Source organism: Poecile atricapillus, chromosome W (assembly GCF_030490865.1).
Source record: "Poecile atricapillus isolate bPoeAtr1 chromosome W, bPoeAtr1.hap1, whole genome shotgun sequence".
NCBI classification, from domain to species: domain Eukaryota; kingdom Metazoa; phylum Chordata; class Aves; order Passeriformes; family Paridae; genus Poecile; species Poecile atricapillus.
Window position 1 is genome coordinate 15,619,907 of NC_081288.1, and position 13,597 is coordinate 15,633,503.

A 13,597-nucleotide genomic window follows, 5' to 3' on the forward strand; every position below is an offset into this window, starting at 1 on the left:
AAATAACATGAAGCTGTCACCAAGAGTGATTTGGTCACAGCAGCTAATTTCTAAAGCAAGGAAATAAAAAACCCCCAAAACCAAACCAAACCATACCACTCATTTTGAAACCCATCCTACTTCAGGTCAGGTAAGCTGCCACCTGTGGGAGCTGGAGATCAGAGCAGTGATGAGCTGTTTGACCTGGAACAGGTTGTGACAGCAAACAGAACTCTCTGTCTCTCCAAGATGGGGAGCTTGGCCCAGAGCCTTGGCTGTATCTCAGCCATCTCTGGCACACTTCAGGCTGCATGAAAGTCAAAGGTGACTTTGTGCTGCCTTTCCAATTTGGCTGCAATGTTAGGGCACATAATTCCTATCAGTATATTCAGCTTAATGAATTATCTCATTCCAAAGTACAGCTGCATTTAATTACTGAGTGTCTGGCATTTGTACCTCAACCAGAATGCACCAGGAGTACAACCAACCCTCAGATCCTATGTTTTGAGCACAGAAACCCCTGGTGTGCCTGAATGGACAATCCAGTTGCAAGCCCAGCATTCTGCACCATAACTATCCCAGCTCTTGTTATTGTTTAAATGTGGTCTTCTCACAGGAGTTCTTCCTCAAGATGCTGAAGAAGGCTTGCTGTTCTACTCCAGCACAGGATCTTCACCTTTTCCATACATTTCCCTATGAACTTGACACCTGTTTCTCAAGACACTGCTACAAGGAGAGACAGATTCCTGACAGTACCACAGTTCCAGCTGCATCCAAAGACTCTCAGTAGGGAATTGGATATTCAGGCTTACTGGGAAAGGCTCATGCCAGCTGGCTCCCACAATGGACGGCCTGATGATAGCAACGTTCAAGTTTCCTTTCTCTTGCTGAATCAGGTACTCTGACAAGGCTTTGGTGTAGGTGTAAGTGTTGGGCCACTCCCCAAGGAGCTTGGGTGTGATGTCTTGAATGATAGATTCATCCAGCCACCTACAGGAAACAAGGAGAACACCATCATCCACCGTGCAGGGAGAGAAAAATATTTGGGCAAAGCAGACCAGTGAGACAGGAATCCTCACGTGAAACAGAGGACAAAACAGCCAAAGCTATTTAAGGTTTGGATTTAAAATAGTTCTGTGGGAGAAGGCTACTTTCTTCATGATGCAAAATAAACCCTGAGCTTCATGCTACAGTGTCCAGCTCCAATAAAGGTACCTCTACAAACTTCCTTCAGAGCAATCTCTTGCTTAATTAATGTTTCACTGGAATCTGTAACATAAATATTGCCAGGGTCTACAGCCTGATGGAGCTTTCCAGCCTAGGAATTCAGCAGTGTTCATCCTTAGCCAACACAGTCCCTGTACACTCCCAAATATATTTCTGGATATTCCGGGTAACCTAGAGTTAAGGCAAGTTGTGTAACAAGACAAAGGTCTCAAAAGCTGGAACAATGTCCTACAGAGATATTATTCCAACAGTGGATTTCCACCATTAGCAGTGTTAGATGTTCCTTCTACCAGGCTTTCCACAGGTTTGTTCACACAGGAAACTGCTGGTGCTTAAAAAAAAACAACCAAAACCAAATCACCAGAAAAACCCAAAAGAACTCTTCCAAGTTGTTTTTTTATTTTTTGAAGATATTCAAGTACCTAATCCATCAGAAGCAGTTCTGCAGATAGCTTTTAAAAAGCAGCCCTTATCACAATGGAGCTGCAGGAAGGGCCTAATGCCCAAAGGCTCTTCCCTGGCATAGCACCAGGACCTCACAGGTCCTGCCAGCACCTGGGTCTAAAGGACAAGAACTGGCTGTGCTTCCAAAGCCCTCACTGCCAGTCCCTGACAGGCTCCCAGCAGCCTGGTGTTACACCACAGAATCAAGGATTAGCTCCTATAATCCAATTTGTAATTAAGTCAACGGACTTAGAGTTCAGTCTGAAGAGGTGGACTCTTCCCAGGGGCACTGCAAGGATACTGCTTCCGGCAGATCCTCACTTCACCCCTCCTTGTCTTGAATTTCAGAAAAAGGCAGAGGTCAAGGGGAGAGAAATACAATGCTGGCTGTCACACCTGAAAAACTCCTTGATTCTGTCAACCCTTCAAAGACATGGTGGCTCAGGTGGCCCAGCACTTTTCAGATGGCTCTAATTTGGCACAGATGGGAAATTGCTGTATGAGAGAGCACTGATTCACAGGGGAGCGCTGGATGCAGCAAATCTCTAAGTTTTGGAATGTGTTAAAAATCTGAAAAATTTTAGTATATAGGATTTTTTCTTTAAATAAAAAAGCCCTATAGCGGCATAAATGCCTTCCTTTGCAAGCCTGGCCCTGCGCTGCAGAAACAAGGCAGAAGAAAGCATTTAAACGTAAAATATGAACTACACAGAGGTTACAAGAAGCACATAATATTGACATGATTTGCAAAGCCGCTTAGGCAGCCATTGAACCTCAGGCTCTCAGCTAAACTGCTATTGTTTGAATCAGTGGAGTAGCTAATTACCAACCTACCAAACGGAGATGGCTATTTTTGCAGAGCCTGGAGGAACACTAAGTTCATTTGGGAATTCATTAAGCTGTGTGCAAGTCTTTTTCCCCTTTTCTTTTTTTCTTAATTTTCATAATAGAGGGTTGCAGGATTGCATTCTCACAAAGCAGACAGGTGCAGAAGTACAAGCAGAAGCAATTTCCCTTCACCCTCATCCTTCCAGAGAGCTACTGCATCACCTGAGGCCCTGTCCCAAGGGTACCAGCTTGCCGGGTGATTTGATTGACCAAAATTCCCATAAGGGAAGCTGAGCTGACACTTCAGCAAGGAGAACTGCTCTGTGACCTACTTGGAAGATTCTGGAATGCTCACTCACAAAAGCTGCTGCTTCGGCTCACTGATGCATTTGTCCCTTCCTAGCAAATGATGCAAATTAAACTATTAATAACTTCTCCATTATATGCACCAAATTACTCTGCCACAGGAAAACACAACTTTCTGTGTTGATGGCTTTGCATTAATAAGACTCTTTCTTGTAAGCAATGATGGATTTATATTTTCTGCAATAACCAACCCACATCTTCAGCCGAGACTTTGCTGTGTTCCTTACCTCAGCACACCCTTCAGCACAAAGCTGATTTCCCTCAGCTTTAGATTAAGGCAAACCATGCTTGATCCAGCAGATTATATGTTTCCCCCATTGGCCTGGCAGCACTTAGAAGTGTGACTTTTGGTTTACACAGCTTAAGCCTCAGGGTTTACGTGCAGGTTAAATATCAGAATACTGAAACAGCAAGATGTAACAGGAAGATAAAAGCTGAAAAATAAACAACTGGGAGTCCTCCTTGAGATTTCAAGTGAATAAGCATCTATCAAGTGCATGGCCAAAAGCACTGTTAAATGGATCTCTTATTGCATCCAGTTGTTCAATTATCCCTCTCAAAGCACTTGCAGAGCAGCACCTTAAGACAAGGCTTGTGATTGGAATCATCCACAGCTGGCTGATGCAAAACATAATCTGTATTTCTCCCCATTTTTGAAGGTAGTTTATATTTCTTTGTCTACTTTCCCTCCCTCCCTTTTGAAGGTAAAATTCTGATACTTGTTACTCCCCTCTCTGAAACCTTCTGCACCCAGATATCCACACACTACTTCTTTCACTTAAATGGCAAATATTAAAGGCGCATCTCAAACATCATCCTCTCTGCAGTATTTTCAAGCTAAGATACTTAAATTCTTAGTGTTTTATATGAAGCAGATCAAGTAAGAACCTCTGAGGTAGCCATGCCCTTCTCCACACTTCTGACTATCAGTCAGACCTGTGCTGCAGTCTTTTTTTGAATCTGAGCCATCAACACTAATTGTTTTCAGAGCTGCAAGTGATGGTAAGCTTTTTGGGACTATGAAATAGAGTACTAACAGTGATGAACATCAAAGGACAAAAAACTGAGTCAGTGGGCAAAAAGATGACAGAGCAGCTTCACTTTTACGGAAAAGCAGTCTATCAGAACTGGTGTTAGAGGTGGCTGAGCTCAGAACTGGCAACTGTAGCTCAGCAAAGGCTTTTGAATCACAGCTGACAGCTCTGAAACCTCCATGTCAGTAAGCCGAAGCAGACAAAAAATCAGTGAAATGCTGGCCATCATCAGAGAATCATGAGAATGAGATCAATGATGTGATTTTGAAGCTGAGTGACCACACCTTGACTGCATGAAGTTCTGTCTGACCCCCACACCTCAGGGAGGGAGTAGAGTTAAAGAACAGGTAGAGAGGAAGGACAACTAACATCAGCACAAAGACAGAGCCATCAGCACATGAGGAGACATTAAAAAGGTTGAGACTCTTCTGTGAGTGGAACAGAAAAGAGTATTCAGGCTGGTGTAGTTACCCTAAATAGCATCTCTCAGTGACACTCCTGAGGTAAAGACACTGAGCCAGGGAGCCCCATTGCTCTAAAGCACTAAGACATTTCTCAAGTTTTTATCATGCTCCACTTACTGAATAAATGATAAATGATTGATGACTACTAGCTGGAAGTAAACATATCCAAGAATATGGGCTACTAGAGAAATTCAAATAGGAAAAATAGTTTGTACTAACTTTCCTGGAGTAATGCTTAGACAGTTAAAGTATTTCTTAAGTCAAACTTTTTTTATAAAAAAAAAAATATATTTAAAAAAGGCAGCAGTTCTCTTAGTGGTCATTAATCAATTTCATCTTCCATTACCCTAAATCAAGAAGAATAAAGATTTTATACCAGCTCTTTGGGTTAATAGATGACAGATCAGCTGCTTATATCACCCCTAAAAAATTAATGAAAACACAATAACAGTTGTGGGAAAATTATTTTAAGGAGAATGTCTCCTGGGACCGTTATCATCTGATTTTGTTATTCTTTCTAATTATTCTTTATTTTGGTAAATTCAGCTAATCAAGCTTTTTTTGTTGTTTCATCAAAGCCCTGTATTCCTGTCCAGGTTGAGAGGACATAGCCTCATGCTATGCCAGGAGAGGTGGAAATCAGGAAGATTTTCTTCACTGAAAGGGTGGCCAGGCATCGGAAGGGGTTGCCCAAGGACGTGGTGGAGTCACCAATCCTGTAAATGTTCAAAACCCCACTGTATGTTGCGTTCTGTGCTCTGTTTTTGTTGACAAGGTGATGATCAGTCAAACCTTGTACTTGGTGATCTTAGAGGTCTTTTCCAACCTAAATGATTCACACTGAACTGTCTAAAATAGCCTATTTCTTACTCATCCCCACATAACTCCAGTTAAATACCACAGGATTTCTGAAAGAAGTGGAAACAACACTGGGAAGCTGAAAAGATAAAAGAAATAAGGTTTACGAAAAAAATCAGTTCTTACTAAGGCAGCAGCAGAGCTGAGTGTTACAGAAAGCAGCAACTTCACTCCTGGCAGAAAATACCTTCCTGCAGAACTTAATACTGGACGCTCATAAAATCACAGTCTTTAAATAAACACAAAGAAACAGCAGTAACAGCACCTCTGAACAGAAATCCCACCCAATTCTGTGAACAGCTTCCAGGTCTGCTGCAGGATGAAGGGAAGCCAGCACTGGAAGGGGCAATGCAACTCCTACTTACTCTACTAAATCAAAGAGCTTCTGGGGCTCGGCTGGGGGTGGGTAAATGATCTCCTCGATGCACTTCCGGACGCAGTTTGCATAGGCAGTGGAGATGTGGATGAAGGCCTCGAGATTCTGCATCTGCCGGGCCAGCTCGAGGAGCCGCTGTGTGCCCATCACGTTCAGCTGCAGGGCATGTCTAACGAACACAGGGGAAACAAGCAAAAGGCATTTCACTGCAAAGAACGTATGAAGGCTGAGCCTTACCCAAACCTCATCACGGAAAGGGAAGTCAGGGAGGAGCAGGGGACATGGTGGAGCAGAAAATGTCAGTGAAATGCAAGTGTGAAACCAGCTTTGAAAGCAATGCTGTTGGATTCGCTGTTCTGAACACTGAATGTCTCTCAAGTATTTTTACTCAATTTGAAAGGGTGACAAGTAAGACTTTACTAACATCTCTAAATGTGACATGTTGGCCACCTGTCCCTGGAACATGTATTTCTAACCCCTATTGGTTAGAAATGGCACTACGGTTCCTATGGCACACATTCAGTGCTCTCTGGAGGGACCACTGCTAAACCAGATGAACACATGGTTTCAGAAAGCAGAAAAGGGTCCTTGGGCCCAAAAAAGCCCAGATTCATAGCATTATAGATATAGAATGACCTGGCTTGGAAGGGACTTCAAAGATCATCCAGTTCCACTCCCTGCCATGGGCAGGGACACCTTCCACTATCCCAGTTTGCTCAGAGCCCCATCCAGCCTGGCCTTGGACACTTCCAAGGGTGGGGCACCCACAACTGCTCTGGGAAACCTGTGCCAAGGCCTCAGGACCCTTACAGCAAGGAATCTCCTCCTAATATCTAATATAAACACACTCTCATTTAGTTTAAAGCTACTCATAATCAAAGAAGACAGAATTAGAAATAACAGCTTAAGTTCCTAAGCAATGGAGACAAGAACTGATAAGCGTAAGAGAAAGAATGTCCTGGTTAGCAAGGCTGACCTTCAAGCACTCAGCATAGCTAGAAGTTGTCCTAGAGACAATCTGCAACAGACCAGCCAGCAGACTCTGTTGCATGCTTTGTACTGGAATAGAGACACTTTGCCTCCCAGAAGGGAGAAACCTCAGGAATATGCAATCTGCTCAGCCCAGGAGTAGAAGCTTTCAAAGACATATACAATGTTAGGAATTATGCCATCAAGCACAGTGTATGCTAAAAAAACTTAATTATGTTGAAGAGAAAATGTGAATAGTCCAAAGGAATGAAAACATCAGCTGAAGAGTACAATCAATATTTGGACCACTGTATCTAAAGCTAGAGATACTTTTCCTTTTACACACTGTTATTAAAGGAAAGCATTTTCTGTAGATTTCTATTTTCTCCTGCCCTTCTAGCAGGACCAATATTTCTACTTGAATAACCCTTCAGACAAAAGTTACTTTTCCATGCACATTTCTGTTTGACTGCATCCCTTCAGAGGAGAACAGAACTGTGCTCATAATATGGGCCTAGGACAGATTACTGCTGAATTGTTCAGAGCTCCTTTAGCCTTCAAAGGGAGTATCATCTAACCCTAGTGATTTGCTATTTGTTTTGTCATTATTTTTGTCATTATGTCTTTATTTTTTTTTCTATTTCTGTTAAAACAGCATCTATTAATATTTTAATATAGCACAATTTCTGAGATTTCTGCCCTCAAGAATTCCATCTGGAGAATTCCCTAAATATACTGCATGTTGATGCCAATAATTAATTTAGTGTCTCCACTGCTACTTTTCCAGTATTTTCACAGCAATGCTTTTGCTCCTTCCTTATCTAGTGATTTTATATATTCTGTTGTAATCTTGGAGCTTATGCCATGTTGAAAAAATAATTTTATTTGTGTCATCATCAAGTTGCTGCTTGAAATTCTTAACTGAGCAGCAATATTGTACTTTCATACTTGCTAAAACTTTTATCCATCTGATATATTTTATTATTCAGTCAGGAATAATTTGAGCTGAAGAACTTCTTATACTTTGCCTTCTAATCATCATTTTCCTTGTTAGAGAGGTTTTGACAGATCACATACAAGCAGTCTTTAAATAGTATCTACACTGCCTGCAAGCTGATGACCTTTTAAACTTTTAACTTCTTTCTAGCTATCCTCCCTATTAAAAATATGGTTTCCTTGTGATGTTTCACGCCACTAACACTTATTTTTAAAGTGGGTTTATTTGTCCATTGATTTAAATACATTTATGGCTACCTACATACTGGCTCAAGATTACGTCAAGAGCTGCTTCCTTTCTGGTGTTTCTCCAATCAGTTGTTCTAAAACGCAAATATTTATGGTGGACACAGTAGATATCTCCTTAGCCCATGTGCAAATAAAGATTGATATTACAAATTGTGTTTTCTACTATCACAGCTTTAGTGTTTTTCAAAAGAAATATGAGGATCTGGCAACGCAGATCATCCATCTCTGCTTAACTGGACAATGGGCACTTACACATTTAAGCTTGTTTCAGTGGCATATTTCTGCTGTTTTTTCTCAATGGAAAAGCCTGCCTGGACAGGCACTCCCAAGGGAACTCCTTCAGAAACCTAGAAACCTAGCACTTATTGTAAACAGTTAATCACTGTGAGAGCTGGGTATTTTAAAGGTTGTGATGGGCTGTTTTTTCAAACCAGCTCATTTCCCTCTCCATCTACTCAATGACAAAGAAAGGCCATTAACAACACCAGCTTTAGAGATAGACAAAACACCATTTCACTTCAAGCTGTCTCCAGCTCTGGCAAAACATCTCCCTGATGGCCTAAACCACCTATTTCCCCACTCCAGTTTTAGGTCATACTTAACTCCCTTACAGTATTACAACCCAATCCTGTAGTTCTTCCTTCTGTTCCCATGGGACTGTGCCAAGACAGCTCCCAGAGCACACCCCCTGTATATTCAGCACAGAACCACAGGGAGCACGAACATGGAAGTGGGGAATTAGCAGTGCAGCCATGCAAGGGATGCTCTGGACAGTGCCATGGTGCACCCTGGATCACACTCAGCAAACACAGAAAAGCAGGACGTACTTGAGGGGTTCGTCAAAGCGAACTGTGGCTGCACAGTGGAAGACAACATTGACCCGGGTCAGAAGCTCCTCCTCGTCTTCAGCACTGATGGCCAGCTTGGGCTGAGTGAGTTCAGCATTAATAGGCTTAATCTTCTCATGGAAATTAGGGCAATCTTCTCGGACCCTGTCAAAGACCTTGAAGCACAAACAGAGAGAGATCAGGTACAGAATTAGGCTGCTGAGATCACTTTGATTAGCAGCCAGTCCAATTACATCAATCAATGCAACTGGCACAAAAGAGAATTCCTGTTTGGGGGGACACAGGTGAGATGATAAAATAGTCCATTCACTTGTTCCCTCCCAAGGGAAACAGAACAAAAATATGGGGGTAATGCACTGCTCTGAAGAGATTAATGAATCTTCTCTGCCACCACTCATTTCCTCAGACAGCCACCAAAATTCCTCTACATCCACATCTCCTGCAACCACTTGCTACTTGACCTCAAGGGCTGCCCATAGGGCCAAAACAGGAGCTGAAGAGCAGGAGGGCAGAGTATGGAGTGGGAAAACCTGTGCAGCTTTAGACTCAGGCTAGATGGTTCTACAAAGGACTTGCAGAGAGGAGAGGAACTGGGCACAGTCCTGATCCTCCTCCTCCTCTCTTCCTTTGCTGCTCCTTGTCTACTGTCACTCTTCGTTCATGTCAGAGGAGTCCAGGATCTGCTTTTTGGGATGGATGGGGCATCTTAATAATCCCCACTGCTGAAGCTGCTGAGTGCCACCAGCACTTTTGCAAAACTGAACATGTGTGCAGCTGTTTGGCCTCTCAAGCTGTCTTCCAGCCCTTTTTTTCCTACAAGTATAATCCATAGATCATATGACTCCAAGACACATTTCTGCATAATTATATTTGAGCCATTTCAACTGAATTAATAGAAACTGTTAAGTACAAAAAGATTCTTCCTTTTTTCTTTTTTTTTGGGGGGGGGGGGGGGGTGGGGAGAGATCTGGGGGTTTGAGTGAAGTGGCATGTCATTTCTACCAAGAAAGGTAGAAAGAATCAGTATAATGGAACGGCTGTGGGATCTGAAGCAGTATAATCTAGATTCTAAAGGATAATCACACCTCCAAGGTAACAAGTCTACTGACAGGAACACCTAATACTGAGAGAGATTACTGAGGGATGCAAAGGACAAATCACACCACCTCTGGACACCTTTAAGAGCTGTCTAGGTAAGTAGTGCCAGGAAAGGGAGGGAACAGCTGAACCTGCCTTGGGGCAGGAGGATGGACCAGCTGACTTTTCAGTAGCTCTGTGTTTTAGGGCTGTCTCCCCTTCTCTGTAGCCTACACACCAGTAACACCGAGTTTGGAAATATCTTCACTACCATGGCCTCTATTTTTCTTAGAGTTTCTTCTACCTTTGATATGCCCAGTGCTTATGTATGAGCAGAAATTGTGTGACATAAATTAAACATACTAAGAGACATGTGAAATATTAAATTGATCCTAATAGCAGTATTTTTTTGTCTGTTTGTTTGACTAAAGGATTATCATCTTTCTGCTTATCTGACAAGCAAATCTAGGTAAACCTTGAGGTTCCTACGGATAAAGAGGTGATAAAAGAATCATTAGCCTTCCCCATTATGCACTACACTCTGTACTTATTTTAAATTCCCACACAGCTGCACATCCTTTATAAACACGAAACTTTAGCCCAAGTTAGGACAATACAAAGCCATTTCACTGTTCTCAGCTGCACTTGAGTGCACACATCTTTCATCAGTGTGGCTAGGCCAGAAAATAGATCTCTAGAGAGAGTTATTCATGGGCAAAGGTGTTGGTGAGAGCTGGCTGGACTGTAGGAACTGAATTCCCAGGCACCAACAGTCCTAATGTCTGCATGTTCTCTAATACGGTGCTACGCTGGCTCTCCAAATATGCATCATCTCCTGAGAGATGCCAGCAAACCCTGATGGGACACAAAATGCAAAGGTTTCTCAGAGAACACACACGAGACCAAGTCTATCTTGTGTGACTATCAGGAATATTATTTTTAATTTGTTTGTTCTGTTGCAAAGAGGGTGCAAAACACTACAAAATCAGAGTTATTTTCCACTTGTTTAGCATAAATAATGCAAAGGCAGAGAAAGAATGAATCAGCCCTTTCTCCATTTCAGTCACGGCATATAAAGTAAGAGTAATATTTCTGCAGTGCCAACCACTGACAGCTAAATTCTTCTTACATCTCCTCCTGACATTCCTGCTGCAGATAATCTCCCCTGCGGCTTCTGTGCCTGCTGCTACCACGTGCCACTCAGCTGCTGCAGTTTTTCATCCCCTCCAATGATTCACTGCATTCCTCTGAAGGATGAAGGCAATTTCCAAATGCAAGCATACAAGTCAGCACACTGCTTTGGAAACCTTCTGCACCACAGGAACATTCAGTACATTGTCACCATTAAATCAGATAATGGGAGCAGATGTTTATTCAAAGTCTCCTGCTTCTTTTATGGAAGCTGAAGGGTTCAGACTTGTCAGTGCTTTACAGGGAAATGAGGGAAGATTTAACGGCAAAACAAATGCAGCTTATTTTATACTGCTTCCTGAAGTTCAAGGAGTACTTAACATAAAGATGATGCTTAGTCTGAAGGTAAACTGTAATTGCATCTCTAAATTCTGATGAACTCACAAAGAACATAAATAATAAATCCCCAGTAACTGTGTGAGGCCTAAGGATTGTTCTGTCTTTCCTTTTTAGAAGCCATCAGGCAATATAAAATAGTCAGTGGACTGGCTTGATGTACTGTTGAAATTACATGAAAAGACTGGCCAGGTCAGCAGCACTTCTGAAGGGATACAGAAATTGCCACAAAATTACAGTGAAGAGAAAGGAAAGGCCTTTGACTTCAAGTTGTCCAATATGAATGAAACTGAGAGTGAAATGAGTTATAACTTTACCCTGATTTCATTGTCTTTTTGAGCATCCTAATGCTGCTGTCCTCATTTTTAACCTCAAAACAGGATGTAAGTTCAGCATGGGCTGTGCTGCCCCTCAACAGAAGGGAAAATTTCTTATTTCTGATTTTGTAATCAGGCAATTCCCCTTTATAGTACTAATCAGATCTCTGTGTTTTCACTGTACATTGTCAAAAATGTGGAAACAGGACATCAGGAATTTCTCCCAACATTCTAGCTGAGTGTGTCTGATGGACACTTTCCCTATTCCTGCCCTCCTAAGCTCTGACCTCCCATTCCAAAGGATATCCGCAGTTCTTGGTGTTCTCTGCTCTTGCCTTAAAGCATGTAATAATTCAGAAAAGTTTCTGCCTACCAATCCTTCAACCAGAATTTTTTCCATGCCACAAAGATACAAAAACGTCAAAGAAAGGGCAAATTGCACATCTCTGGAACAGCTGAAAAATAAAGGAATCACTGAACACTGCAAAATGCCAAAGGCTTCACATCTTAAGAGGCATTTTCAGTGAAGCAAATACAAACTAATGAAAAGTAGAGTGCCTAAGCCATGGTCCACTTTAAAAAAAGAGCTTGCATGAGTTTAGCCTTTTCAAAGCCTTCTCAAAGGCTTGGGTAGTCCTTTCTTTTTTGTACAGCACTCCTGGATCTCCCTCTACCCCATCAGGCACTGGTGACTGACCCAGAAAGCATCAAGTTTTTAAGTGTGGCCAAGATAGGCAACCTTTTTTCCTCAGGTGTGTTTAATAGGTGCCAGGAAATCAGGCTTCTTTTGGAGGATTGGTAACTTACATTACAACATGAACATTTCAAGGCATTACTGTAAGACAACCTTTAAAATGGAGAAAATCCAGAGAATTTCCACAAAATGGAACTCATATACAATGAACCAAGAGAACACTAAGATTGATAGAGCTCAATTAAAAAAAAAAAAAAGAGAAAAGAGAAAAAAAACCCCAAAACAGGTAAAAAGCTTCCATCTCTCAGATAAAGAAATGGAAGGGATTGCTTAGCATGATGCAGGAAAATATAGGCAAGACTTGCTCCTTGTAAAGGAAATATATAATTTATCCTAAGAGAGACACAGACCAAGGGCAAGAATGAGGGCAAAGAATTTCTTCAAAGAAAAAGGTGTCCACTGGGTATGTGGAACAATTTTAAACCCAGGGTGTTTGAAATCCCTCTTATGAAAAGAGCATTGGTGCACAAATGCAGGGGAACAGCCTATATATAAATACACAAAATAACATCCCCCAGGGTGTGCATCCATCCTTCGGTGATTTCAATGACAGCATCATAAATACACAAGTGATCATCAGAAATTTAAACTACTGAAAGTCATGGAAAAAACTCTTAAAAAAAACACCGAATGCCTGCAGTTTAGTCTTGCTGAAAGAGTTTATCACTTGTGTTTGCTATTGATAAAATCCTCCAATACATTTAAGGAAGGAAGGTACACAACTATTTCTGAATTGCCATTGTAACAAATTTGAGATAGAACTTGTCAGCTTCAAAGTAATTATCCAGCAATTAATCTTTCGCCTGGTAGATTTCCAGCAATAAACACCAGGATTATTCAGTCAAGAAATGTGTGAAAATGCAGATCAGGAAGCTTTAATTGGGATAGAGCCTTTTTTTCTCCCCCTTTTTGCACTCTCTGCCTCATTTCCTCTTCAGAAAATTGCTTTTAAGTACAGTGCTTCTCAAGGCAAATAAAGCATAATTCATCTCTTCAGCTGGAAAGCAGGCAGCAAAGCATTCCTCATTACAGAAAAACAATTGGCTTATGCTTCAATCCAGAGCTATTATTCTCCCCTGAGTAGAGCTAATGTAGTGGAAATACAGGACTCACAACCAAAATCTAGTAAACAAAACAGCTGATTATTTAAAGATGAAGACTACAGAAAGAAAGAGAGGGACAGAAAGTTCCAATAAAGGTCAGCTAAGTATATATATATGTATATCCAGCTATTTGGGATGAGGTTTTGAATAGCCAGTTTCCTTGAAAATTGGCTGCTGACCA

General features: G+C 41.6%; 1 protein-coding gene across 1 annotated transcript in view; it reads right to left on the reverse strand.

Annotated features, from left to right (window-relative positions):
- The window catches only part of LOC131592409 (fatty acyl-CoA reductase 1-like), a 114,927-nt gene that overhangs the window by 15,629 nt on the left and 85,701 nt on the right, over positions 1–13,597 (reverse strand). The window contains exons 3-5 of the mRNA XM_058863900.1: positions 8,618–8,793; positions 5,566–5,745; positions 792–969 (exon numbers count right to left, since the gene is read on the reverse strand). Of these exons, the coding sequence (XP_058719883.1) occupies positions 792–969; positions 5,566–5,745; positions 8,618–8,793 (534 nt within the window). The remainder of the gene's footprint in view (positions 1–791; positions 970–5,565; positions 5,746–8,617; positions 8,794–13,597) is intronic.